At 43.8% G+C, this 25,379-nt stretch overlaps 2 protein-coding genes across 6 annotated transcripts in view; one reads left to right on the top strand and one right to left on the bottom strand.

Moving 5' to 3' along the window:
- The window catches only part of HHIPL1 (HHIP like 1), a 41,515-nt gene extending 37,884 nt beyond the window's left edge, over positions 1 to 3,631 (top strand). For both annotated transcript variants that reach the window (XM_083517675.1, XM_083517674.1), the window contains one exon: positions 1,581 to 3,631. In XM_083517675.1, the coding sequence (XP_083373801.1) occupies positions 1,581 to 2,203 (623 nt within the window). In that variant the 3' untranslated portion in view covers positions 2,204 to 3,631. The remainder of the gene's footprint in view (positions 1 to 1,580) is intronic.
- The window catches only part of LOC310714064 (cholesterol 24-hydroxylase-like), a 168,034-nt gene that overhangs the window by 126,545 nt on the left and 16,110 nt on the right, over positions 1 to 25,379 (bottom strand). Inside the window, exons 10-15 of one of the 4 annotated variants that reach the window (XR_014529570.1) lie at positions 25,263 to 25,335; positions 24,040 to 24,124; positions 20,080 to 20,190; positions 18,571 to 18,659; positions 16,954 to 17,020; positions 10,150 to 12,455 (exon numbers count right to left, since the gene is read on the bottom strand). Coding sequence is in view for 3 of the 4 variants with exons in the window: in XM_083518901.1 (XP_083375027.1) it covers positions 12,288 to 12,455; positions 16,954 to 17,020; positions 18,571 to 18,659; positions 20,080 to 20,190; positions 24,040 to 24,124; positions 25,263 to 25,335 (593 nt within the window). In the remaining variant the exon portion in view is untranslated. Of the gene's footprint in view, positions 1 to 5,627; positions 5,755 to 9,241; positions 12,456 to 16,953; positions 17,021 to 18,570; positions 18,660 to 20,079; positions 20,191 to 24,039; positions 24,125 to 25,262; positions 25,336 to 25,379 lie in introns of those variants that run through there. The other 3 variants (XM_083518902.1, XM_083518901.1, XM_083518903.1) reach the window with 3 other exon arrangements.

Here is a 25,379-nt window from a genome sequence, read left to right as displayed (position 1 = left end):
CCATAATTTAAAACATACAGGAAGTTTTACTCTGAAGCTTCTTGTGAAGTGCTAGTCTCAACAAGGCAAAAGGCAATTTATAGAAGAATTGCACAGACATTCTCATTTTGTGGATAAAATACTCATCCATGTTCTGACCAGTAAAAAGTTCTTTAGTCTACATATTCTGTAGTACGAAGCAGAAGTGGGTCTTTTCTCTTAGAGGAAACATCGCTCTAATAGTTGTGAAAGTCATGTAAAAAATATGCTGCTCGAATCAAGGAGATTCCCATAGGCTCTTTGCAACTGTGACATGAACACGGAACACCCTTTGAAGACTGTTTCTTTAGATCTTGAGGCTGATGAATGGGGGGAAAAAATAGCAGGGAGAAAACAGCTCAGTAGCTTTTGGAACCTGTGATGGTAAAAGGAAATAGGTCTTCTTCCTGCTGCCTTTCTCATTAAGAACTGAAAAGGAAAAGGTTCGACATCGTCCCCTTGCGCAGAATGTGTCATGGGTTGCCCTTAGCAACTCTTCTCCCTTTATTCACATTCCAATTACGGAAGAGAATAGGCTCTGAATGCTCAATATTTTCAGCCACCAATGGATGAGCGTATCTGGCATATTAGGCATGCTGGCTCTCCCACAGGCTGTAACGAGCCAATCTGAAGTAGTAATGAAGGGTACAGCAAAAAGGAAAGGAACAATGCGTTTGAGATGCTTTCTGAAGAGCGGGTAGATGGCAGGCGGTGTACTGAACTGGTTCACGGTGAAATCTTGAGAGAGAAATATCCCAGCCCGCAGAAACGTGTGCCTGCATTTCCGCTTGCGGTGTTGGCGTAATAATGCCATTGCCACATCCTCCAAGCTAGCCATGTGGGTTTTCCTGCGGCAAGCGTGGCAGTTCGGTAAAGGGGAGCAGTTGCAGCCTAGCAAATACGATCCTGTTAGAAGCTAGCTCCAGGCTCCATAGAATCATAGAACTGGTTGGGCCCCTGCCCCTGTGCCATTGCAGGCCACCCCAGCTCTCCTGCAGTGTTGTTCCATGCCTTTATCCAATAATAACCCAATTTCTGTGAATGGGTGTAGGGCTTTAAAGGTCAGTGCTCGAATTGTGCTCGAAAATGTACTGGGAGCCAGCGAAGATCCTTTAGGACTGGTGTTATACAGTGGTACCTCGGGCTACAGATGCTTCAGGTTACAGACTCCACTAACCCAGAAATAGTACCTCGGGTTAAGAACTTTGCTTCAGGATGAGAACAGAAATCGTGCTCCAGCAGCTCAGCAGCAGCAGGAGGCCCCATTAGCTAAAGTGGTGCTTCGGGTTAAGAACAGTTTCAGGTTAAGAATGGACCTCTGGAACGAATTAAGTTCTTAACCCGAGGTACCACTGTCTTGTCCTGGCGGCCCCCCAATACATAAACCCATGTAAAATTGGGATGAACGCTCAATATTCAGAAGATCTGAATCTCCTGGGTCCTGAATATTCCAGGCAATTCCTGGCCTGTTCCTAACAGTGATGCAGAGGATGCTTTCTGGACCCAGGGTCTTCAGGGGTCTGTTTAAAATGCTGACCCACATCTCTGTTTTTGCACTCTAGAGCTTATAATTAAAAAGCCAACGCAGCGCCCTAAGCTAAGAGCCACGACTAGAGCTCCAACCAGGAGCAGAGCAACTGCAGCACCTCCTCGAGCGACAACTCCAGATTGGCTGGAGCAACTCTTGACCCTCATGAGAAACCAGAACAGAGTGCAGATGACGACGGCAGCACCGAGAACAAGAGCCCCAAAGCCCAGGAAGGGAGGAAGGGCCAGTGGAAGAAGAGGCCAGAGGAGGAGGAAGAAGCCCACCAGTGCTCCCCTGGAGCCACGGAATGGTGCAGTCCGGATAATGGACGGCAACGCGAAGGGGAAAGATCGGGGAAGGGTTGAGATTTTTATCAATGGAGAATGGGGCACCGTGTGCGACGACTTGTGGAACTCGAAGGCAGCCGCGGTCGTGTGCCGCCAGTTGGGCTTTGCCTTTGTGATCAGGGCAACCAAGAAAGCGGCATTCGGGGAGGGGCACTCGCTTCCCATTCTCCTTGATGACGTCCAGTGCACAGGGCGTGAGAAGACACTCCTGGAATGCTCCCACGCAAACATTGGGAGGCACAATTGCTCCCACAAAGAAGACGCGGGAGTCATATGTAGTCACGAAGACGTTTTCGAGACTGAACAGTAGGGAGAGTGGAATCACAGGATGGTACCAAGTCTTGTTGTGTCAAATAAACAAGCAAACCCACACCATTAATGAGTAATTAACACACCTTGGTTTAGAAATCCTAATGGCTAGATCCAGACTTACGGCCCCATCCACACTAGATGTTTAAATCAGTGTCGTAGCACTTTGAACCATCGTGGCTTCCTGCATAGATTCGTGGGGACTGAGTGCTGCTAGGAGACCTCTGTTCCTTACAGAGAGCTGCATTTCCCAGAATTCTCTGGGAACAGGGATAGCTCATTAAAACCACTCTGCAAAATGTAGCTCTGCAAGATGAAAAGGGTTTTCTTCAATTGCTCTCGGCACCCTTAACACAGATGGCTCTCTGCCCCCCCCCCCTAGAAAAAGCTCAACAATTTTGGCTGCTTCTCCCTAACAAAAATTTGACACCATATCCCTATCTCTTTCAGACTAGTGTTTATCATGGGGTGGGTGTTTCTAAGGCATGCAAGCTTTTCCCCGCACTATGTCATTGGCCTCAAAATGCCAATCCACCTTTCCTCTGCATTCAGTCTGGATTACCCTTTTGGTGAAAAATATGATAAATTTATATTTATGCGGGTGGCGCTGTGGGTTAAACCACAGAGCCTAGGACTTGCCGATCAGAAGGTTGGCGGTTTGAATCCCCGCGACGGGGTGAGCTCTCGTTGCTCGGCCCCTGCTCCTGCCAACCTAGCAGTTCAAAAGCACGTCAAAGTGCAAGTTGATAAATAGGTACCGCTCCGGCGGGAAGGTAAACGGCGTTTCCGTGCACCGCTCTGGTTCGCCAGAAGCGGCTTAGTCTTGCTGCCCACATGACCTGGAAGCTGTACGCCGGCTCCCTTGGCCAATAAAGCGAGATGAGCGCTGCAACCCCAGAGTCGGTCACGACTGGACCTAATGGTCAGGGGCCCCTTTACCTTTACCTTTATGATAAATTCGGGGTGGGGGGGGTGAGACTGATGCCAGAAAACTGTTTGCACTACCTGAACCACATGTTTACAGTATTAAGCCCCCATCTGGAATCAGTTCTCTCTGACTTCACCTAACAGAGCATCATATTCCCCAGCTATCAGTTTCCATTCACTCTCCACTTACACTTCCATAGAGTAGACTCATTGAAGTCAATGAGATTTAAGTTAGGCATCACCCATTGATTTCAACCGCTTAATCATGAATAAAGTCTGGATCTAGCCAATTATTTGTGTATACCAGATGTACAAAAGCAATACATCAGTCTCTAAACTGACCACATCTGTGGTCAGTGAAAGCTTGCCATTTTACAAATGGAAGTAATATATAACTAGCCAGCATTCGTTTCTGTTTTTGTTTTTTTTTAAGGTTTCCATTGTAAATAAGAGAACGATTGTGTTGGAAAGCTGGATTAAAAATAAGATCATGTGGCAAACATCTCATGGTGATTTAATATTATTCTTTGATGTAAGGATTTATATTCTGTGGTCCACGTTTTACAAAGAAATAACTGAAACATCATGGAGAATATCCCACCCAAGCTCAGAAATTCTTAAATGCTTGAAAGATGCATGACTGTTAATGTGGATCCAAGGTCTTATAACCCAAGGTAACTGATGGGAAACATTATAAACAGCAGGGTGTGGGTTAAACCACATAGCCTAGGGCCTGTTGATCAGAAGGTCAGCAGCTCGAATCCCCACAACGGGGTGAGCTCCCATTGCTCAGTCCCTGCTCCTGCCAACCTAGCAGTTCAAAAGCACATCAAAGTGCAAGTAGATAAATAGGTAAGGTAATAAATGGGAAGGTAAAGGGCGTTTCCGTGCGCTGCTCTGGTTCAACAGAAGCAGCTTAGTCATGCTGGCCACATGCCCCGGAAGCTGTACGCCGGCTCCCTCGGCCAATAAAGCAAGATGAGCGCCGCAACCCCAGAGTCGTCCATGACTGGACCTAATGATCAGGGGTCCCTTTACCTTTAGCTAATATGCAAGAAGCCATAGCATTGCTTGTGATGAACAGTTAACACTTCACCAGCTCATGTTTCCAGGCAGCTGGTATGCAGGAAATTGTATTCCTCTGTGTTTTTGTTTTCCTCTCTCAAAATTGCAATTCAGAAAATCTGGAGATGGTCTTTTAATATTTACAATTGTCGCTTATTTTTTTAAAAAAGGTGTGTGTCTGTTTAATTCTTATTATTGGCCTTTGAAACATTGCCTACGCAATTTAAAGATTATCTCAACAGCTATGAGAAACTTTTCATATAAATGAAAGGTGGGACAATGTCCTATACACACTTACCTGAGAATAGTGCCCACTGAGGTGAGTGGGGCTTACCTCTTAAGTAGACATGCATAGCAGGAGTTAGGGATCTTTTGGGACCACCCACCTATCAGTCACCTGACAATGATGTGATGGGGTGATTGGCAAGTGGGTTCCACCACCCCACTGCCAAAGGTTGGCCTGTACTGGTGAGGGGAGATGGTGATCAAGCAAGATGGAAGTCCCTATTACTTCTGCTTTCTGCAGGGACTGGCTGCACAAGCAGCTAATCTGGCTACCTGACCACCCTCTCCCTCAGGTAGATCTGTTATGGGGAAAATGTGTGGTTTGGGGGAAAGAGCCTCACAAGAAAAATTGGGGAGGCCTACAGCACCAAATTTGGCCCATGGACCAGACAGGATTGCAACAGCACGCAATGTGACAACAGTTTTAATCATGCCTACTCCAAAGTGACTGCTATTGAAGGTGCTTCCATGTAAAAGAAATGGCAATCGCAGCACCAATAGTGAGTGGGTTTTATTGCATTTGTTGAGCATGTTTGTATGTAATCATAGCCAGGGCCCCAGATTTAGGTTTGATGAGGCCCTAAGCTACTGAAGGTAATGGAGCTGTCCTTTGTCAACAACAAATGTCGCTGAATAGATGCTATATATGGTAATTTATGGGCCTAATAGGTATCTAAAGCCATTTGCACATAACAAATAGGAGCCCACAAAACACTGGTGCTGTATGAAGGTTTTATTTCATTTGTTTTTTATATTTTGGAAATGTACATCCACTTTTCCCCTCTTTACAATTTTGGGGGCCCCCAAGAGAGTGGGGCCCTAAACTATAGCTTGTTTAGGTTATACGTAAATCCGGCATTGATCATAGCCACACATATCTTATTGGCCCAGTGCTGTTTAGAGAGTTGCTTGGCAGGCTTCCAGCTGTGCCGCTCTCTTTATAACTATATATACCTGACTAATAATAATAATAATAATAATAATAATAATAATAATAATTTATTATTTATACCTCGCCCATCTTGCTGGGTTTCCCCAGCCACTCTGGGTGACTTCCAACAGAATATTAAAATACAATAACCTATTAAACATTAAAAGCTTCCCTAAGCAGGGCTACCTTCAGATGCCTTCAGATGTCTGACTTCGCAAGTAATGCAACACCTTGATTCATAGGTGTGTCTACTGCAGCAGCACAGTCGTGCCCTCACCGTGCAAGAAACCATCTGGATGTGTTCTCTTCTCCTTTCAGGTTTTGCATCCCCCAATTCCAGCAACCTGTTAATAAGATAAAAACCTGTTTGAGCCCGTCACATTCTGGTTGTGTAAGAACCCTTATTTTAGAAGTTGGTGCTTTTTAAATTGAGTGATGTAGCAGCAGTGGCACAGTGAGGCCTGGGAGCCCCTTGGCATGGGGGAACTGGGTTGGGACAGTAATCAAATCTGGGGCAGCCTGACTTTCCCCCTTGTAAACCTGAATCCGTGCATCCCAAACACATTCAGTCTTTCATCCGATCATTTTTATTGTGCTGTTAACTAGAAAACTGAAACACCACGAGTCTCAGGGAAGTAGGTAAAGAACCCACGAGACATGACTCAGTCTGAGAAAACCGTCAGGAAATCCAGACTAAGGACTGTCAAGGCCAGTATGTTTTTAATGCATCATGCGGAAGAAGGAAACCAGGACGTCAAAACATCGAGTCAAGGCCAGGTTGGCCTGAAGCTTCACATTTCCTGGATTGCATAGACCCAGAAGTAATATGATTAAAGGTAATGATGTTTGTGCCATTTTCTGCTGTGTTGAATGTTGGGAGAAGCAAAAAAAAAAAAAAAAAAAAAAAGGCTTTATGCAAGGATCAAAATATTTTCCTTTCCTTTCCCAGGGTTGTAGAATTCCCCTCCCAATACGCAGCGTCTGAAAGGATCGTTTCCCCTATGTGGCAAAATGATGGCTCCCCTTCGGATATGATTCAGGTGGACACTTCCTTTGCAGTGCAATTCTATACATTTCTACTCAGAAGCAAGTTGCACTGCGCTCAAGAGAACCTTTTTTGTCCTGTGTATTTAGTATTGCAATCTGAAGACTGTGCACACACATAACTGAAACAAATCCTTGTACTAATTAGTAACATAAAGGTTCTTTTCTGAACCTTTTCCCAACTCAACAATATTCTTTTTGAGATGGGGACGGACCAGAACATGACTTTCCCTTTCTTTCTGAAAGCAGCTCTGAGGCAATATGTGTCTAAATGCCTCCAAATCAGAAGCCCTCTATAAGGAAGGAGCAGCCTCTGGCTTGCCCTCAGAACCTGAGCACCATTTGTTGGTTTGGAGCAATGGGACAGGGACACATTTGGAAAGACAGCTCTCCTGTGCCCCATTTCTCTGTCGGAACCTGCATTCGACCGAGCTCAGAGAAAGCATCCTCTCCCCCACCCCTCCTGTAAAATTCTACTAGCCTTTGCCTCACAGATAACCAGCACAGAGCCTGTCAGATTCTACTGGTCAACAACTCCTTGACCGCTGGCTATGGGAACTGGAGTCCAGCAACATTTGGCGAGTACTAGGTTGGCTACCCCTGATTTGGTTTTATAAATACAGTGGTACCTCAGGTTACAGACGCTTCAGGTTACAGACTCCGCTAACCCAGAAATAGTACCTCGGGTTAAGAACTTTGCTTCAGGATGAGAACAGAAATTGGGCGGCGGCGGAAGGCCCTATTAGCTAAAGTGGTACCTCAGGTTAAGAACAGTTTCAGGTTAAGAACGGGCCTCCAGAACGAATTACCTATTTTTTGCACCATAACACTCACTTTTTTCCTCCTAGAAAGTAAGGGGAAATGTCTGTGCGTGTTATGGAGGGAATGCCTACGGGTGGCATGCCTACTGATTTTCCTCCTCTAAAAACTACGTGCGTGTTATGGTCAGGTGCGTGTTATGGAGCGAAAAATACGGTAAGTTCTTAACCTGAGGTACCACTGTAATGAGTGTGTTCAAGATTCCTGTATGTATGTATGTATGTATGTATGTATGTATTTATTTATTTAGTGAGAAGTTTCACCTCACCAAATATGTGAAAAGTATTGTTAACATCTGCCCAAACCCCACCTTCCTTCTCACAGCATCTTTTCCTCCAGGGTTCCTTTATAAACATTTTCACTGAAACGATGAGATATTTTCATGTTGCTTTGAGACCCTAAAAAAAATAAATCCAGACAACCACTAGATGGCAAACCAGTATTACTGTGCTTAATGTCAGCCAAGCAATTCTGGAAACCTGTTGCTGCAAAAACTAACCAAGCTTCCTGCATAATATTAAAGGCTCAGGTCACAGGCAATACCATGCATTTAGGGTGCGGCTTCCCCCACAGAATCCTGGGAATTGTAGTTTGTTAAGGGTGCCTGGAATTGTAGTTTTGTGAGGGATAAACTATAGTCCCTGGGATTCTTTGGGAGAAGCCATGTGTTTTAAAGGTATCGTGTAGTGAGAGGAGGCAGTAAGAGATTTTACTTTCTTGGGCTCCATGATCACTGCAGATGGTGACAGCAGTCACGAAATTAAAAGACGCCTGCTTCTTGGGAGAAATGCAATGACAAACCTAGACAGCATCTTAAAAAACATCACCTTGCCAACAAAGGTCCATATAGTTAAAGCTATGGTTTTCCCAGTAGTGATGTATGGAAGTGAGAGCTGGACCATAAAGAAGGCTGATCACCGAAGAATTGATGCTTTTGAATTATGGTGCTGGAAGAGACTCTTGAGAGTCCCATGGACTGCAAGATCATCAAACCTATCCATTCTGAAGGAAATCAGCCCTGAGTGCCCACTGGAAGGACAGATCCCGAAGCTGAGGCTCCAATACTTTGGCCAGATCACGAGAAGAGTGACTCCCTGGAAAAGACCCTGTTGTTGGGGGAAATTGAGGGCACTAGGAGAAGGGGAAGACAGAGGACGAGATGGTTGGACAGTGTTCTCGAAGCTACTAGCATGAGTTTGACTAAACTGCGGGAGGCAGTGGAAGACTGGAGTGCCTGGCGTGCTCTGGTCCATGGGGTCATGAAGTGTTGGACACAACTAAATGACTAAACAACAACAAAGTAGTTGTGACCTAACATTAGACAACCAAAAAAGTTTCATGTTTAAAGTTTTTCAAACATTTCACATTTTGAAAGGATATGTTGTTTTTCTGAGTAGGAAGTTCTTTGGGCAAAAGTCTCTGGATCCAACCCAGTATATTGAGTGCTTTCTCAGCTTATATCAGTATTTTTCTCCATTTCATATAATTTCTACTACTTATTGAATCTCCTTTCAGTTTCCCTTCTTTTAAATCCACCACTTCTTTTGGATCCATTTTTTAATCTTTATTCTTTTCAGCTCCACTTCCTTAGTCTCACTCTTTCCTCAACTCAAATTCCACTGCTTATTTCTTTTCAACATTTGCACATCAGTTCTTTCAAATCAACTTGCACAATCTCTCTTTTCACTGCATTTCCGTGGCTGCCGTTCTCTTGCAAACCTAACTTTGAATCTCCAGTTCCTTTTTGTAACATTTACGCAATCGCCAAAACCAAATTACACCATCTCTTGCTCTCTGCACTCCTCTTGAAGCGTTGAACCCTTTTCAAACCTTTTGAATACAATTTGTTAAAAACCTTGCAAAGTTCTTTAATTATGCTTCCACAGATTCTACATCTTTCGAACCCAGCGCTATCTTTTTTAGTCCGCTTAAAACTGCTAAGCCCAAAAATCAACGTACACAGCCTCATTTAGACTTTTATTATACTAAGAATCATTTATTATACTAAGTTCATTATACAATTCAATGCAACCCATGCTGCTTCTGAACTGAATGAGTGACTTGGTTCAAATATTTGGGGTTCATCCACACTTCTTATCATCCTGCTGCTTCTCTCTGGCCCTCGGAGAAAACCACCCTTTAAAACTCCATTACAGCAAACAGCAATTCAAATCATAAAATCATACAGTTGTTTGGGACCACGAGGGTCATCTAGTCCAACCCCCTGCAGTGTAGGAATATTTTGTCCAACATGGGGTTCAAACCCACAACCCTGACATTCAGAGTCTTGTGTTCTACTGCCTGAGCTATCCCAGCTCAGCTCAGATCCCCCCCCAGATTGCCATTTGTTCCAATCTATCACTAAAGAGTGGGTTTTTCCCCCTTGCAAAGGAGTGGGAGCAAGGAGGAAATTTCTTCGACCTTTGTCTAGAAAGCATGGATGAAAGAGAAAACCACTCCGTTCCATGGTTTCTAAGCATGGAATGAATGAATCTTTATTTGCATCAGCCACCGGCCATAGCAGTAAAACAACAATACAATATATAAAGAATAAAGATTAAAAAGTCAATTGTATAAAATACATCTTAGGGTTTTGAATCAACAGTCAAATAGTGGATCTTATTCTAATTGCCCCGGCTGAAAACCTTGCAAACTTTGCTGTCACCTGCTCATCTTGATCTGCCAAGAGAAAGGACACTGTGGCAGTAGTTGGGCAACCCGGAATGGACAATAAAAGAGGGGCGATAACCTCGCTCCTCAAGTCTTTATAAAGAGCGCAAGCCAGAAGGGCATGCGCCACTGATTCGGTACTGCCATCTCCCACAGGGACATAAGCGTTTTTCATGTAGGAGTTGTTGGAATCATCCCTCAAGTACAGCCAAAGACAGTATATTCAATCTTGCAAGGGTAAAAGCATGTCTATATTTTAGAATTGCAAGGAAGAAGCATGGCCGAGCCCTCAGCTGTCCATCTGGGAAAAGGAAGTAGTGCCAAGAGATTGCAGGAAAGTATTTTCTTGGAAGCTAAGTAGAACAAGATATGCAAAACACGTTGGCATAATCACACTGGTCCACTGTATGCAGTTGTAGAAACAACTTCTCTCAGTGTTAGGGAGACTCACAGGCTGCAAGGAAAGTTTCCAGACTTTTTTTAGTGCATTGGTGGCTAGCCTGAGCTCCTCCAGATGTTGTTGTGAACTCCAACTACTATCAGCCCCGGCTGGCATGGCCAGTAGGCAGGGATGATGGGAGCCTGAAGTCCAACAAGAATCAGGAGAGCCAAAGGGTGTCCACCCCTGATTTAATGGGAAAGGACTAGTCCGCCAGTGGCTTGGTCTCACTGCTTGCTCCCTTTTCTCAGATGGGAAACAGATGGGTATCGTAAAACCTGGTTACAGCGTCCCATTAAACAAACCAGAATCACCCAATCACGTGGATGGGGGTTGGTTAAGCGATTAAATTTTGCATAGGAGAAAAAACAGAGGAAATGAAACGCTTGCGCCATCTGTGCAACGCTCCATCTGTGCAAGCATTTCAGCTTGGCACATGGAGTCCTCCTCCCTATTCTTGGGGTTCGCTCCAAGCACCTGCAGAACCAATTTGGGTGCATCCATTTCTTAAGTGCAAGTCCTTGTGAAGAGCTTCTCCTGATGGAGCTTGTTAGGGGAATCCATGTTGAGAATTTCATTCCTCCCGAGCTGCAGGTATGTGTGTGGGATTGTTACATGTCACATGTCTGTTTACATTCCAGCACTGATTTTGGGAGTCTTGGGAGAGGAAATTGAGATACGCTGTTTCCGCTCTGTATTGCTTTTGCTTTTGCAGTTCTCTCTCCAAGGAAGAAGGGACGCGGGTGGCGCTGTGGGTTAAACCACAGAGCCTAGGACTTGCCGATCAGAAGGTCAGCGGTTCGAATCCCCGTGACGGGGTGAGCTCCCGTTGCTCGGTCCCTGCTCCTGCCAACCTAGCAGTTCAAAAGCATGTCAAAGTTCAAATAGATAAATAGGTACCACTGTGGCGGGAAGGTAAACGGTGTTTCCGTGCGCTGCTCTGGTTCGCCAGAAGCGGCTTGGTCATCCTGGCCACATGACCTGGAAGCTGTACGCCGGCTCCCACGCCCAATAAAGCGAGATGAGCACCGCAACCCCAGAGTCGATCACGACTGGACCTAATGGTCAGGGTTCCCTTTACCTTTACCTCCGAGGAAGAGACAGAGAGGCCATGTTTTCTTTGTTCTGTTCGGTTTGATTTAATTTGCAATACATTAGGCTTAGATGTTACTCCTCACAGCTGAGGAGTTTTGAACTCTGCTCATCATGTGCTCATGTCTCTGGATATGGACCACATCAGCGTGACAGGAGACTGGAGTGAAGAATCGCAGGCCTTGCAGGGAGGCACCAGGCCTCGAAGTTATCACCTAACAATCCCAACCCTAATCCTAAAGGAAAAGAAGTATGCATTCTTTGTTTTTGTATAACATGATAGCGCCATCCTCTCAGAAGCATTCCTCGTTTTCACACAGGAGCGAATACCTCTGAAGTTGCCACCTTCTGCTTTTCACACAGTTGCTAAGCTCTGAAAAGTTTACAGCAGAAGGTGATCTGCGGCCAAAGGAAAACCACCACTACCCATCAACTTAAAAAGTGCTCTCGGCTAATTTTATACGAATACAAAAAAGTGCAAAAATGACTAGGAAGCTGGCTGCAGCTTGTAAAGTGCACTGCAACAGTTATTGTGGTGTCTTACACTGTTCGGTTAGGGTTGAAAAATCCACATTTTAGAGATGAGGGGGTCCAAGAAGATCATTGGCATCTACAAAGCTTTGTGCTCTTGGCAAGCACCAGATCAACTGATTGGCGGCACTCGCAAAGCCCCACACCTTTGATTTCAAACCATGTGAACCAATGATACTGCTTTACATAAAAGCATCTTGTGAATGACTGGAGGGCATCCTGACCCACAGGGGTTGGGGGGATGTCAGTTCTCCGTGTATAAAGTGCACTTTTAAACACATTCTAGTAAGTATTTCCTTCCCCGCCCATCTGACGGCGTGGCTTCAGCCGACACACCACACCATCCAATGGCATCAGTGTTCCTGTGTCCTGAATCTTAAAGCGCTGAGGCGGGACCAGCTGGAATTCAAACCGCTGCAGGAACTTGGCCATCACCACTTTAGCCTCCATCTGTTATAAGCAAACAAAACCAAAATAGAATAGTGAGCTCAGTGTGTTTAATTTTATTGCATCTTCATCCTGTCTTTCCAAGTGACTCTGCGTGACATTCTTGTGGTCCCTTCACAAGCCCTTCTCCCCAGGTGGTCAATAAGGGAAGCTTACCAGCTAATACTGACTGCCACCACCTACAGAGAGCAGCAAGACTCTCCCCCTGGCTCAAATTAGTGCTCAAATATATCTATATATTCTCTGGACACACGGGGTTAGAGAACACTTGCCTTGAAATCCTCCTGGACCACAATACAGAGAGTTAAACCTGAAATCAGGATGCAACCGGCAGCCCCAATCCAGTACAGTGGCACCTTGGTTCTCAAACGCCTTGGTTCCCAAATGCCAAAAACCCAGAAGTAAGTGTTCTGGTTTTCAAATGTTTTTGGAAGCCGGATATTGTTTCCAGGGTGCCTGCACCAATCAGAAGCTGCGCCTTGGTTTTTGAACATTTTGGAAGTCAAACAGACTTCCAGAACAGATTAAGTTTGGTGCTTTTGTTTTTGAAGCTTTTTCGGTTAATTTGTTTTTGTGACTGTGTGGAACCCAGTTAAGCGAGTGATTGATTGATTGATTGATTGATTGATTGATTGTATGACTGCGGAAATGGATAACAATCCCCCCCCCCGCATCCAAACAATGACTATCATTGGTGCAGGTAAGGGAAAAGAATAATTTTTATTTATATCATCTACAATACTGCCTTATTTATTTTATAGTTCAGTACATTGATTATTGCTTTCATTTTATGGATCAATGGTCTCATTAGTAAAATTCATGTTAAATTGCTGTTTTAGGGCTTGTTTTTAAAAGTCTGGAACAGATTGATCCATTTGGCATTACTTTCTATGGGAAAACACACATTGGTTTTGGAATGCTTTGGTTTTGGAATGGACTTCCAGAACAGATTAAGTTTGAGAACCAAGGTACGCTCTGCACTTCTGACAAGTGGGTGGGTACTTGTTGACCGCCTGATGTCATGTGATGCCTAACAATTCAACTTCAGAAAGGAAGGACCAGGAACGCACTCTAAGTACACTCTGAATTCTTTCTTTACAGTGCCAGCTGGATTCCTTAATACCTTATATCTCTTTCCCCATCTGAGATTTTCAGGACAGTCTCTGTTAGTGGTTTCCCATGGCTCATATGCAAAGCTTGTATCCAGTGTGCAGTCAGTGTTGTGGGCCCAATTCTGTGGCCCTGCATCCTAAGCTGAGATCAGACATGCCTCCTCCTCCTTCTCCTTCTGCACTCAGTGGGTGTTTTAAGCAAGTTGTGCCATGTCGACTTACTGAATGTGTTTTTAACCTGTGATTTTTGTTTTGAACACTTGTGTTATTTTGATGGATGGATAGTTTTATTGTTGGTAGTGGAAAACCACTTTGTGACCATTTGTGGTGAAAAGCAGTGTACAGTGGTACCTCGGGTTACAAACACCTCGGGTTACAGACTCCGCTAACCCGGAAGTAGTACCTCGAGTTAAGAACTTTACCTCAGGGTGAGAACAGAATTATGCAGCGGCAGCGTGGTAGCAGCGGGAGGCCCCATTAGCTAAAGTGGTACCTCAGGTTAAGAATGGTTTCAGGTTAAGAACGGACCTCCGGAACGTATTAAGTTCGTAACCAGAGGTACCACTGTATAAATAAATTGGAAATAAGTTTTTTAAAAATGCATTTGAATTAAAGCTGTGGTTGCAAAGATTACTGAGAAAAATGGAGCTGGAATTTAGTGGAAATTCTACCTGATTCTAAGCGTTTTGGAGAACATGAAGCCATGCCACTATTTTGTGACATTTTTGTTGATCCTAATAAAGGTATTGACCACTTTTTCTTATGAACCAGCATGGCTATTTTTGCTTTTTAAAATGTAAGATGACATTCATCATATCATCTCAACTTGAAAAAGCACTCACTGTTTCTGTGGAATCTTAACCCTTACCATTTCTTGTTCTAATTTAACATTGTATACTTGTTATTGATGGTTTAAACATTAAATACCCCACATCTTTAGCACATAAGTGCTTGCAGGACCTTCTAAAAATAAAAAGCAAACCTAGTATGGTTTGTTCAAATGCGGGAGGGGGGGGCAATGGTAACTGCACAATTAACACGTCTGATTTGTCTCAGTTATCATTCCCCCAAAATTGCCAACTTTAGGTGTATAATCACCACAAGGTCATCCTTATAACAAAACCTACCAATTCCCAATTATGCGCTAACACAATTTCCCACAAAGATGTCACTGTATTATTATTATTATTATTATTATTATTATTATTATTGCTTCCCACAACTGTAGCATGTTTAATTAATAAGGCATTTTGCAATCCAAATTAAATGGGAGCCTTTCCTAGAGCATATTTCAAGAGCTCCTTCAATTTACACAATTTTGTACTGTACACAGTTTCTTGTTTTAAGAAATCCTTAGATCCCTACATTGCTCACACCCATTTCCCAGTATATTGTTATTTCCTCACTGGTTACACCCTGATTGCACAAATCCCAAACCACAGTGACTATGAAGTTCCTAGACTGAGTACATCGCTCCCAGAGCGCATGCCAGATTGAAGACACTGCTCACTCTTAAAGACTACATGTGCATGTCTGCCACCAGCTACTTGTTCAGACTTGAAAATGGTGAAAAGACAATTGTAAATCTGTGTAACCAAAATTCCTTGGTTGAAAGTGCACTCAGAGATGACAGATATCACTGGTCAGGTGTCACCTTCAATTACCTTAACTGAGTACCTTTGATGGCCCAAACCAAGGGGTTTTTGTTTGTTTTTTTTGGATTTAAAAAAAGTTATATTTTTGATTGTTGCAGCACATTTTAATCCAAGGGCCTAATTCCTTTTTGGTTAACTTATAAGGGGGTGCTAGCCTTGTAAGGGAGCAGGGCCAGAGGAAAGAGGTGGGTTGAGCAAGTATGTTCCAGCCATGTTTCCAGATGCACCTTTGACACCCATTTTCGTCCTCCATTTGGGCAAGCAAGATGCATGACCACAGTTCAGTGACCAATTCTAGCCAATCAAAAGCATTTGAGGGTGGTGAGTAGCAAGGTCAGAGAGTGGTTTCACCTGGGTAGCCTTCAAGGGTTAGATAGAAGGGCTCGATGGGCTGCATTCAGCTCTCGGGCCTGAGGTCCCCCCTCCACATGTTAAAACCATAGTTTAGGATGACCAGAACGAGTCTAAGTAGGCCTTGAACTCACATGCTCCCTTCTCTTCTCCATCAGTTTGGAAGCTTCCCATTCTGATTTCCAATAACCACCATTTAGCATTCTGTCTGGAACCCTAAACTGTGGTTGATCTTAACTATGGGTTGTTGAAAGAAGCCAGCTGTCAGGTGTGTGTGCAGGAGCCAGGCCCTGTGACCAGGACTGGGGCCTTCCTAAATTTGTTCTTAAGAGGCAAGGCGTGGCCTCACAGGTGAGGCAGATTGATAACTCACAGCACCTGGTGACAAGAGCTGGGAAGGGATATAAGGACAGCATTTTCCTTCAGAGCTCTTTGCCACAGCAACACGTTCCCTGCCCTGCTGCATTTGGTTCCTTGACTCCTTGGACCCCTGCCTTCGTGACTCTTTGCTTCTTGATCCTCAGACCCTTGACTTCGTAACTCCTTGCTTCCTGACCCTTGGCTTCTTGACTCCCAGCTCTCTGACCCTTGGACCCTTGGCTTCCCAACTCCTGGCTTCCCGCTCCCACCGCGCCATCTTGGCCCCGGTCCTGACGTCCCCAGACGGGACTTCGATTGCCCATGAACTGGACCGTGACACCAGCTTCCGAAACCATGGCTTTGGCCATGCTGGATCGTGTTGATGGGAGTCGAAGTCCAACGACACCGGGGGGGGGGGTGAGCTACAGGTTCTTCATCTTTTCTTTATAAAATGGTGCTTCTTCAACTAAAAAATTTGAGGCATCCTTGAGATCGCCACTGGGTCTCCCATCTTATTACTCCACTAGTACCTTAACTCAGCTTCCACTCCTGCCTGCAGCAGTAGTAAAAAGGTAAAGGGACCCCTGACCATTTAGGTCCAGTCGTGGCCAACTCTGGGGTTGCGGTGCTCATCTCGCTTTATTGGCCGAGGGAGCTGGCATACAGCTTCCAGGTCATGTGGCCAGCATGACTAAGCCGCTTCTGGTGAACCAGAGCAGCGCACGGAAACGCCGTTTACCTTCCCGCCGGAGCGGTACCTATTTATCTACTTGCACTTTGACGTGCTTTCGAACTGCTAGGTTGGCAGGAGCAGGGACCGAGGAATGGGAGCTCACCCCGTCGCAGGGATTAGAACCGCTGACCTTCTGATCGGCAAGTCCTAGGCTCTGTGATTTAACCCACAGCGCCACCCACCTCCCGCAGCAGTAAGTAGGACTCCATAAAAGCAGAAGAGGAGGGGATGCAATTCAAACAAAGGGACCTATCTTCTGCATCACTTGACCAGCGGACTGCTTTACTTACCAGTGCAAATATCTGCCCAATACAGGAACGAGGTCCCAGGGAAAATGGGAAATAGCAAAAGGACGGCCTAAACCATCACAAAAACAAGACAGACAAGAATAAGATGGTTTTGTAAACACCAGAAAGGCTTGCTTCTAAGCAACAGCATATATTACAGCTGCTAATGAACATAGGAACACAGTAAGGTGCTTTATACAGAGTCAGATATTGGTCCATTTAGCTCAATATTGTCTACACTAGCTGACAGCAGATCTTCAGGGGTTCAGACAGGGAATATTTCCCAGCCCAACCTTGAAATGCTGAGGACTGAACCTGGGACCTTGCTTTATGACTGAACCTTCCCATTTAGGTGTTGTATTTAATAGCAGGTTGACAATAGTCATAGTCACTTCCTGATATCTGCTTATGCCCAAAAAAGCTCTTGTCAATTAATTTATACAGATCAAGCTGCTGTTAAAAAGCACAGAAAGAAGCCAAGCCTGTTTTTATCACTGGTCACATAGCAACCCGAAATAACTGAAATAATTTTGTGAATGTTGCCATTTACTGGAAACTCTTAAGTTTTTATCACAAGTAAGGGAAAAGGTCTAAAAAGTCCGACACGTGGCAGAAAATTTTATAGTCTGGTGGTACAGACACAGGAAAATTTGATGTTTGCTTATTCGTTCCACGTGCCAAATTGAAATCAATCCAGCAAATACAATCAATATTCACTGTTGCTGTTGTTTTCAGTCTGCAAGTGGTATGCAATCGATTATGATTGGTTCTCTGTGTGCATTGCATTTCCTTTGCACCGAAATGAATGGGATGGAATAACATAATTAACAACGTGAAATCCCACCACAGCAGACAGCGAGGTGAATAATGTAAGTTTTTTAATCACATGACAAACTGCAGCAGAATGGAGACAGCACTGCACACAACTGTGGTGATCACACAGGGTCCCCAGACATTTAACGGTCTGTTGATCCCTGTGCCAGCACTGTGCTCACTTCCCCGCTGCCACCAACCCGTTATTCTCGGGTAAAACACTGAGTCCAGACAGTTGTTAAACTTGAACCAAATAAACAAGTTTATTTTACAAACATTAACAAGTTTATGGTTTCCCAGAAAATATTCCTGTCAGTATCTTAACTTTAGTTTCTGTACTGGCCTATACCTCCCTAATGCCTTATGACGGATTATATCAACTGTTTGACTGACTCCTCTTAACAAATTCTCTCACTCTCTCACATCAGACTAGCCCAGCCCACAGACTTAACCTCTCCACCTCTTCTCTAACTCCAGACTGACTTCTCAACCACCCTAACTCCTCCCCTTGGGTTCCCATTGGTTAGTCATTTTACACTTAGTTAACCCTTTCCTTCTGAACCCAGTATGATGTCACACACCTAGGAGGGCAAACTGCCACAACAATGAAGATGGGTTGCAATAGAAATGGATGCCTTCCTACACCCCTACCTGGCAGACACTTCCAATACCTGGCCTAATGTCGTGTTTGGCGTTCAAAAAATTCTGATATTTTCTTCAAGCCCTCTGAAAATCGTAAGAATTAGCAGTGTGTCTCAATGACAGTCACCACGTATTTTTGTTAGAAGAAATAAGAAAGGGGCTCACCTTGGCTGGTCTTTGCTAAATCGCTCAGGATCAAAGACCAGCGGATCCTTGAAAAACCTTTCCATACGTCCCATGACATAGGTGCTGAACTGCCAAGGGAACAGAGCAGTTTACATTTGTATATATGACTCTTCAAAAACATTGGTTGTTCAAAGTTAGAGGTAAATGCATACACTATTTTAATCAAGTCCTGGTTCCTTTCCCCGATTAGTCCTGCACAGAACATGCATCGCCTTATTCCTAAAGGGCTCAAGGCAACTTAACTGTGAGCAAAGAAATATTAAAAGCATTTAATAATAACTATAAGTGATCACACTGAACACCCCCACTAAGTACACATTTCCTAGCATACAATTATCAGTTAGCGTTTTCTCCCCCCCTTTTATTATTTCATTGCTTCATTATAGCTTAACGTCGTTTTGTTAAACTATTGTGTTATTTTAGACATTAAAAGCTGCTTTGAGTGGAAATTTTGCCTGGTAAAGTGGGGTACAAAACCAATCATTCTGTGATTAAAAGAAGAAGAAAAATTCTGCAACAATCCAGAAACCCAATACTGCAACCTGTATCAATTATGAAATGAACATTGTAATCCTATATGCCATATGTAATCTCCTCTACTTGACAGGGTAGGCAGGTATAGGATTGCGAGGTAAGTTAATTTGCATGTCATCCTGCATTTCACATAATTTACAGCTTGCACAATTTAATTCTGCTTCTGCTACTCATTCTAAGGAGCAGATTTCCGTAACTTTTTTTTTTAACTTAGCCATGCATGGTAGACTGGTTTTTGGGTGTAAAAATGGCATCGGTGGGGGGAGCAGTGGAAACAGCTTCAAAAGCTTAAAATCACTCGGGGGGGAGGTTTCCCCAAAAAAGCTCAATAATTTTGGTGGTTTCCTTTAAAAAAAAAGCTAAACAATTTTGTGGGCCTCAGGAATTTTACTTTTAGGAATATGGCAGCCCTAACGCATGGCCCTACTCAGCAGTTATTACTATTCATCACAGAGAGATGCAAGAGAGATGCAAGGAACCAAGAAATTATTCAGTACAGTCTTTGAGATATTACTATGTTTCTTGCCTAGGTTTGCCACAGTAAAGATAATAAACAACAACAACTTATTTATACTCCGCCCATCTGGTTGGGTTTCCCCAGCCACTCTGGGCTGCTTCCAACAAAATATTAAAAATACAACAAAACACCAGACATTAAAAACTTCCCTAAACAGGGCTGGCTTCAGATGTCTTCTAAAAGTCAGATAGTTGTTTATTTCCTTGACATCTGATGGGAGGGCGTTCCAAAGGGCGGGTGCCACTACTGAGAAGGCCCTCTCCCCATTCACCATCCCCACCACAAGCCATGAGCGGATTCTGCTGCTTCCTCATCCTCTTAGAGAATCACAGCGCATATACATTGCCCAGGACATATAAGTCTGTTGCATCAGGGGAAGTTTGGTGTTGAATTCCAATGTGTTAGATAACAGCACACGGCTTTCAAACAAGACTCACCATTAAAGTGGTTTCTGCTGGAATTTTGATTCCTTCAACGACACATTCCTTTTCAGTCCAGCGGACAGTTCCTGGAGCTGGCGGGTATAACCGCAGGGATTCTTTGAGAACCTAAGAGAGTAAAGGTAAAAAGAGCCATTTCTTTTCAACAACTAGCATGATTTGTTAAATGGAAGGGTTGGGTTTTCATCTGGAATTCTTCCCATAGAAAGTCAGTTCAGTCACAAGTTTATTGGGGCTATTTGAACTAATAACTTGTTCTCAGCCTTAATTCCCGTGTAAGTTTCCTACTTTGTATTTTTCTTGCGGAAGGGGAATAAAAAAAGAAATCTACAGCGCAAGGCTACACATACCTACTCAGAAGTACGTCTCAATGAGCTGCTTTGGAGGCAATGGCAAACCATGGTTTAGTGTTACAAGAATTATCTCCCTGGGTTTGACTGCTCCCTCTTTTCTTCAAACACATCCATGAGCAGTTAAAGTTTCAAAAGATTAAACAGCAGAGTTGTACCTCAGAAGTCAAACAAAATCTGTTCTGGAAGGCTATTTGACTTCCGAAATGTTTGGCAACCAAAGGGTGGCTTCTGATTGGCTGTAGGAAGCTCCTACAGCCAATCGGAAGCCCCATCAGACATTCAGCTTCCAAAAGAACGTTCGAAAACCAGAACACTCACTCCTGGGTTTTGATCGTTCAGGAGCCAAAATGTTCAAGAACTAGGCTGTTTGAAAACCAAGGTACAGCTGTATTTAGCGTTCTGATGACACACTGAATTGTGGTTCATCTAAACCAGAAATGGAAGTTTCTGATGTTCTTGTTACCATACCAGAAGAGAGGGAAGGGGAAAGTGCAAGAACCCAGTGGGAAGCTAGGCTTGCTCTCTGAATGCTATGCTGTGGCCCCTGTGTTCAGTGGGTCTGACTCGCAGATAAGCACTCATCAGGGATGCAGACCAAGATTGCTCATTTTGCAGAACCAGAAAAAGTGAGCCTCATCTACCGTTTCATTGTTGTATGAGTATTGTACTAGCAGCAATAGTTTGTTATCTAGTCCCCAGGAGAGACTGCCAGTTCTCCTAGCTCTTTAAAAACTGAAAATTAGAAGACATGGCAAACACAGCACAAACCGGCATGCTGTGCAAGGGAAAGGATTGCAGCCTCCCCCCTCAAAACAATGTTCTCTGAGTGCTCGGGAAATGCAATGGTAACAGAATATAGAACAGAACAGTTTATAGAATTTACAGTGGAATCTTGGTTCTCGAACGGCTTAGTTGACGAACAAATCGGCTCCTGAAGACCAAAAACCTGGAAGTAAGTGTTCCGGTTTTCAAATGTTTTTCGGAAGCTGAACGTCCGACACGGCCTCCGCTTGTGTGCAGGAAGCTCCTGCAGCCAATCGGAAGCCATGCCTTGGTTTTCAAACGTTTCGAGAGTCAAACGGACTTCCAGAACGGATTACGTTCGAGAAGCAAGGTACCGCTGCATAAAGGAAGCACAACCTAATAAGAAGATCTGTGCACAAGAAATGAGTAACAGAGGCATATTTATTCCATCATGCCTGAACGAAAGGACCACATAGCAATGTGATGTAAGGAAGAGATAGTTAATGCAGCGCCCTCCCACCATCCCTAACCACTGGCTGGTGACCTGGAGAAAGAACTGTGAGGGGAGAGATTTCGTCAGGCAAGGCCTCCTTCCACCTGCCTTCCCTCACCTTCTAGTCTCTGCTTCTCAGTTTGTATTGTATTATTTTATGTACTGTGGCTTGCCGTTGTTTTATTGATTATAGTTTAGAAATTATTTATTGTAACTGTTGAGTGGATTTCTGTTTAACTTTTATATGTTATTATTATTTAATACTATTCTAATGAATGTTGAATGTTACTTTTTTGATGTAGGTTGCCTATTTTAAAGTATTATCACATTTTTGTATTGCATTAGATTGTTATAAGATGTTCCCTTTTTTTTTTGTTTCTTCAGCTTGTAAACCGCCTTGAGTATTGTAAGATAGAAAGACGGTATAGAAATTTAAAAATGATGATGATGATGAAATGATGACCTGTAATCCATAACATCTGGAGAGTACCATCTTGACTGCTCCTGCACTAAGGGACTTTCTACTTGCACTAGTTGAACTTCCCTACTGCTACAGGGATCATGGAATCATAGAATCATAGAGTTGGAAGAGACCACAAGGGCCATCGAGTCCAAATCAAATCAAATCAAATTTTATTAAACGGTCACAGACCAGATTAACTCGTACAGCTAGTCAGCGAAGCATAACACCGGAAAAAACAAAGGACAATTTCGATACATAACTGCAATTTAAAATTAGGCAGCATAAATAAAATTAAGTATTTGCCTTCGCCTGCATATTGACATTGGAAAGCTCTTGTTTCCTGCGCCTAATAGCGGCTACACAAAATTTGGCCACATTGATCGTAATTTCAGGAACCTTATCTTCTACCAAGGCTCTCATACGTTGGAGTTCTGGTTCATTTTTAAGCTTTTGTAGAATTGGGGCAATAAAGGTCAAACGTAGATCCTCGTAGTAGCTACAGTGCAGCAATACATGCAGACTTGTTTCCACTTCCGATGAGCCACATGGGCAAACACGTGACTCATATGGTTTGCCCTCATATCTGCCTAGCAGCAGGGCAGAGGGCAGAACGTTAAATCTGGCCAGGGTAAAGGAGTGTCTGTACTTAGGTATTTGTAAATCAGCCAAATAATTTGCGGGTGAGAACCCTCTCCCAAAGTCTCTAATTGTGGCATATTTATCCATTTTGCCCATATGACATTGCAGCTCTATGTCCCTAATGCGTTGGAGCACTTGACTTCTGGCTCTCTCATATCCTGCCGCTATCAAGATCTGCGGGGAGAATCCCAAGCTTCTTATCTTTTCAAACAGGGAAGCTTTCCAGGTGGAATGAAAGGTGTCTAAGAGTGTTAAAGGAGCCAAGCCGGCCGGGGAAAAAATAAGTTTTAACCAGTAGTGTATCTTTAGAATCCACAGCCGCGCATTAACGGGTGGTTGTCCAACTTCTAAGCGGACAGCTATATTAGATACACAGGGGGGGATCCCCAATAAACACCGATAGAATTTTGTTTGAAATGCCTCCATAGGCGCAAAATTTTTAAAACTGCAAACCTGGGATCCATAAGTGAGTTGTGGGAGTATTTTTGCAGCAAAAACCTGGGAGGCCGCCGGAACGTATTTACCCCCTTTCCCGTGAAAAAATCTTGTAAGGGCTTTATTGGCCCTTCCTGCGTTGGCAATGGCGTTTTTCATCTGTTGGTGCCACGAGACCCTTTCCTGAAAAGTTATTCCCAGGTATTTGAAAGTTGCTACCTGGTCAATAGGTTGACCATTAATTCTCCATTTGTGTTTCCTTCTTTTTTTGGAAAACACCATAATTTTAGATTTGCTGTAATTTATTGATAGTTGTTCCACTTGACAATAGTCAATTGGTTGGCCATCGAGTCCAACCCCCTGCCAAGCAGGAAACACCATCAGAGCACTCCTGACATATGGTTGTCAAGCCTCTGCTTAAAGACCTCCAAAGAAGGAGACTCCACCACACTCCTTGGCAGCAAATTCCACTGTCGAACAGCTCTTACTGTCAGGAAGTTCTTCCTAATGTTTAGGTGGAATCTTCTTTCTTGTATGGACCAGGAAGAATTAGAGTCATTGCATATCCAGTGTTTGAACAGTTAAAAAGGTATCACAGTATCACACTTATTCTTCTGGAGGCTGATGCAGCAGATAAGATTTCTCTGCACAATGAGAATTCCTTACGAGAAACTGATAATTATTTTTTTCTCACGGTGTTAATATTACAGCTAAAGAGCTTTGAGATATTCTTTGCTCTAAAACAAGGCCTCAAGTTTCATCTTAAAACCAATGTCTTACTTTTAATGGCTGGGCAACTAGGATCTTTTCAGAGCATTCTCCAAGTGTACCTGTGATAAGTATTTAAGCTGTGCGAGATTTTCATAGGCAACATCTCTCTTCACCCCAACGACCTCGTCCACTTCAGCCTGAAGTCTTAAGAAGGAAATGCAGGAGAAATTTTACCCAAATGTCCGTGGATTGTTTATTATGCTAAAAGGCAGACATCTACCTTTGAAAGTATCTGTATTTACCATATTTTTCGCTCTATAAGATGCACCAGACCATAAGACGCACCTAGTTTTTGGAGGAGGAAAACAAGAAGAAAAAAAATATTCTGAATCCCAGAAGCCAGAACAGCCTTCATCCCGCTGCCCTGAAGAGGCTTCGCACAACTAAGACAAAAGGTAGAACAGCAAGAGGGAGTGCTGCGCAGCGATCACTCTCGCTGTTCTGGCTTCTGGGATAGCTGCGCAGCCTGCATTCACTCCATAAGACGCACACACATTTCCCCTTACTTTTTAGGAGGGGAAAAGTGTGTCTTATAGAGCGAAAAATACGGTACCTTCCTAGGACTAAGCAGCACCATAATTCACTCACACAGTCAAAATGCATATTGGTTCGGTTCGTCCAGAGATAAGAAATAATTGCTCCCAAATCATAGCCAGTTTAGGTGCCCTGGGTGGTTACAATCCAGGACACAGTTGAACACATTTAGAGAGAAGGGAGATGCAACACGTATAATGGTTGGAGTGTTGGACTAAAACCTGGCAGACCAAGGTTCAAATCCTCACTCAGCCGTGAAGCTCACTAGGTGATCATGGGCCAGGCACTCACTCTCAGCCTAGCCTATCTCACAGGGCTGTTGTGAAGATAAAATGGGGAGGAAGAGAACTCTGTGCGCCACCTTGAGCTCCTTTTCCTTTCTCCAGTTTCTGGATACACTGGTACCTCAGGTTAAGTACAAAATTCGTTCCGGAGGTTCGTTCTTAACCTGAAACTGTTCTTAACCTGAAGCACCACTTTAGCTAATGGCACCTCCTGCTGCTGCCACGCCGCCAGAGCATGATTTCTGTTCTTATCCTGAAGCAAAGTTCTTAACCCGAGGTATTATTTCTGGGTTAGTGGAGTCTGTAACCTGAAGCATATGTAACCTGAGGTACCACTGTATAACATTAGAAATACACAGAGTGCACAAAATAACTCAACGGACCGTCAATGGGTAGGAGGGACCTGCTAAAAAATAAAAACACAAATAAACGAAGAATAAAAGGAAAGGGCGAACTTCACCCACTTCTTCAATATGTCAGGTTGCCGTCCCAGTTCCAATATGGTAAAAGACAACAAGTTGGCAGTGGTCTCGTGACCTGCAGGACAGGGAATCTAATTACTTTATTATTACGATCTATTA

The sequence above is a fragment of the Podarcis liolepis genome (assembly GCF_965112155.1).
Source record: "Podarcis liolepis genome assembly, chromosome: 1".
NCBI classification, from domain to species: Eukaryota; Metazoa; Chordata; class Lepidosauria; order Squamata; family Lacertidae; genus Podarcis; species Podarcis liolepis.
This window is presented reverse-complemented; position numbering and strand designations above follow the sequence as displayed.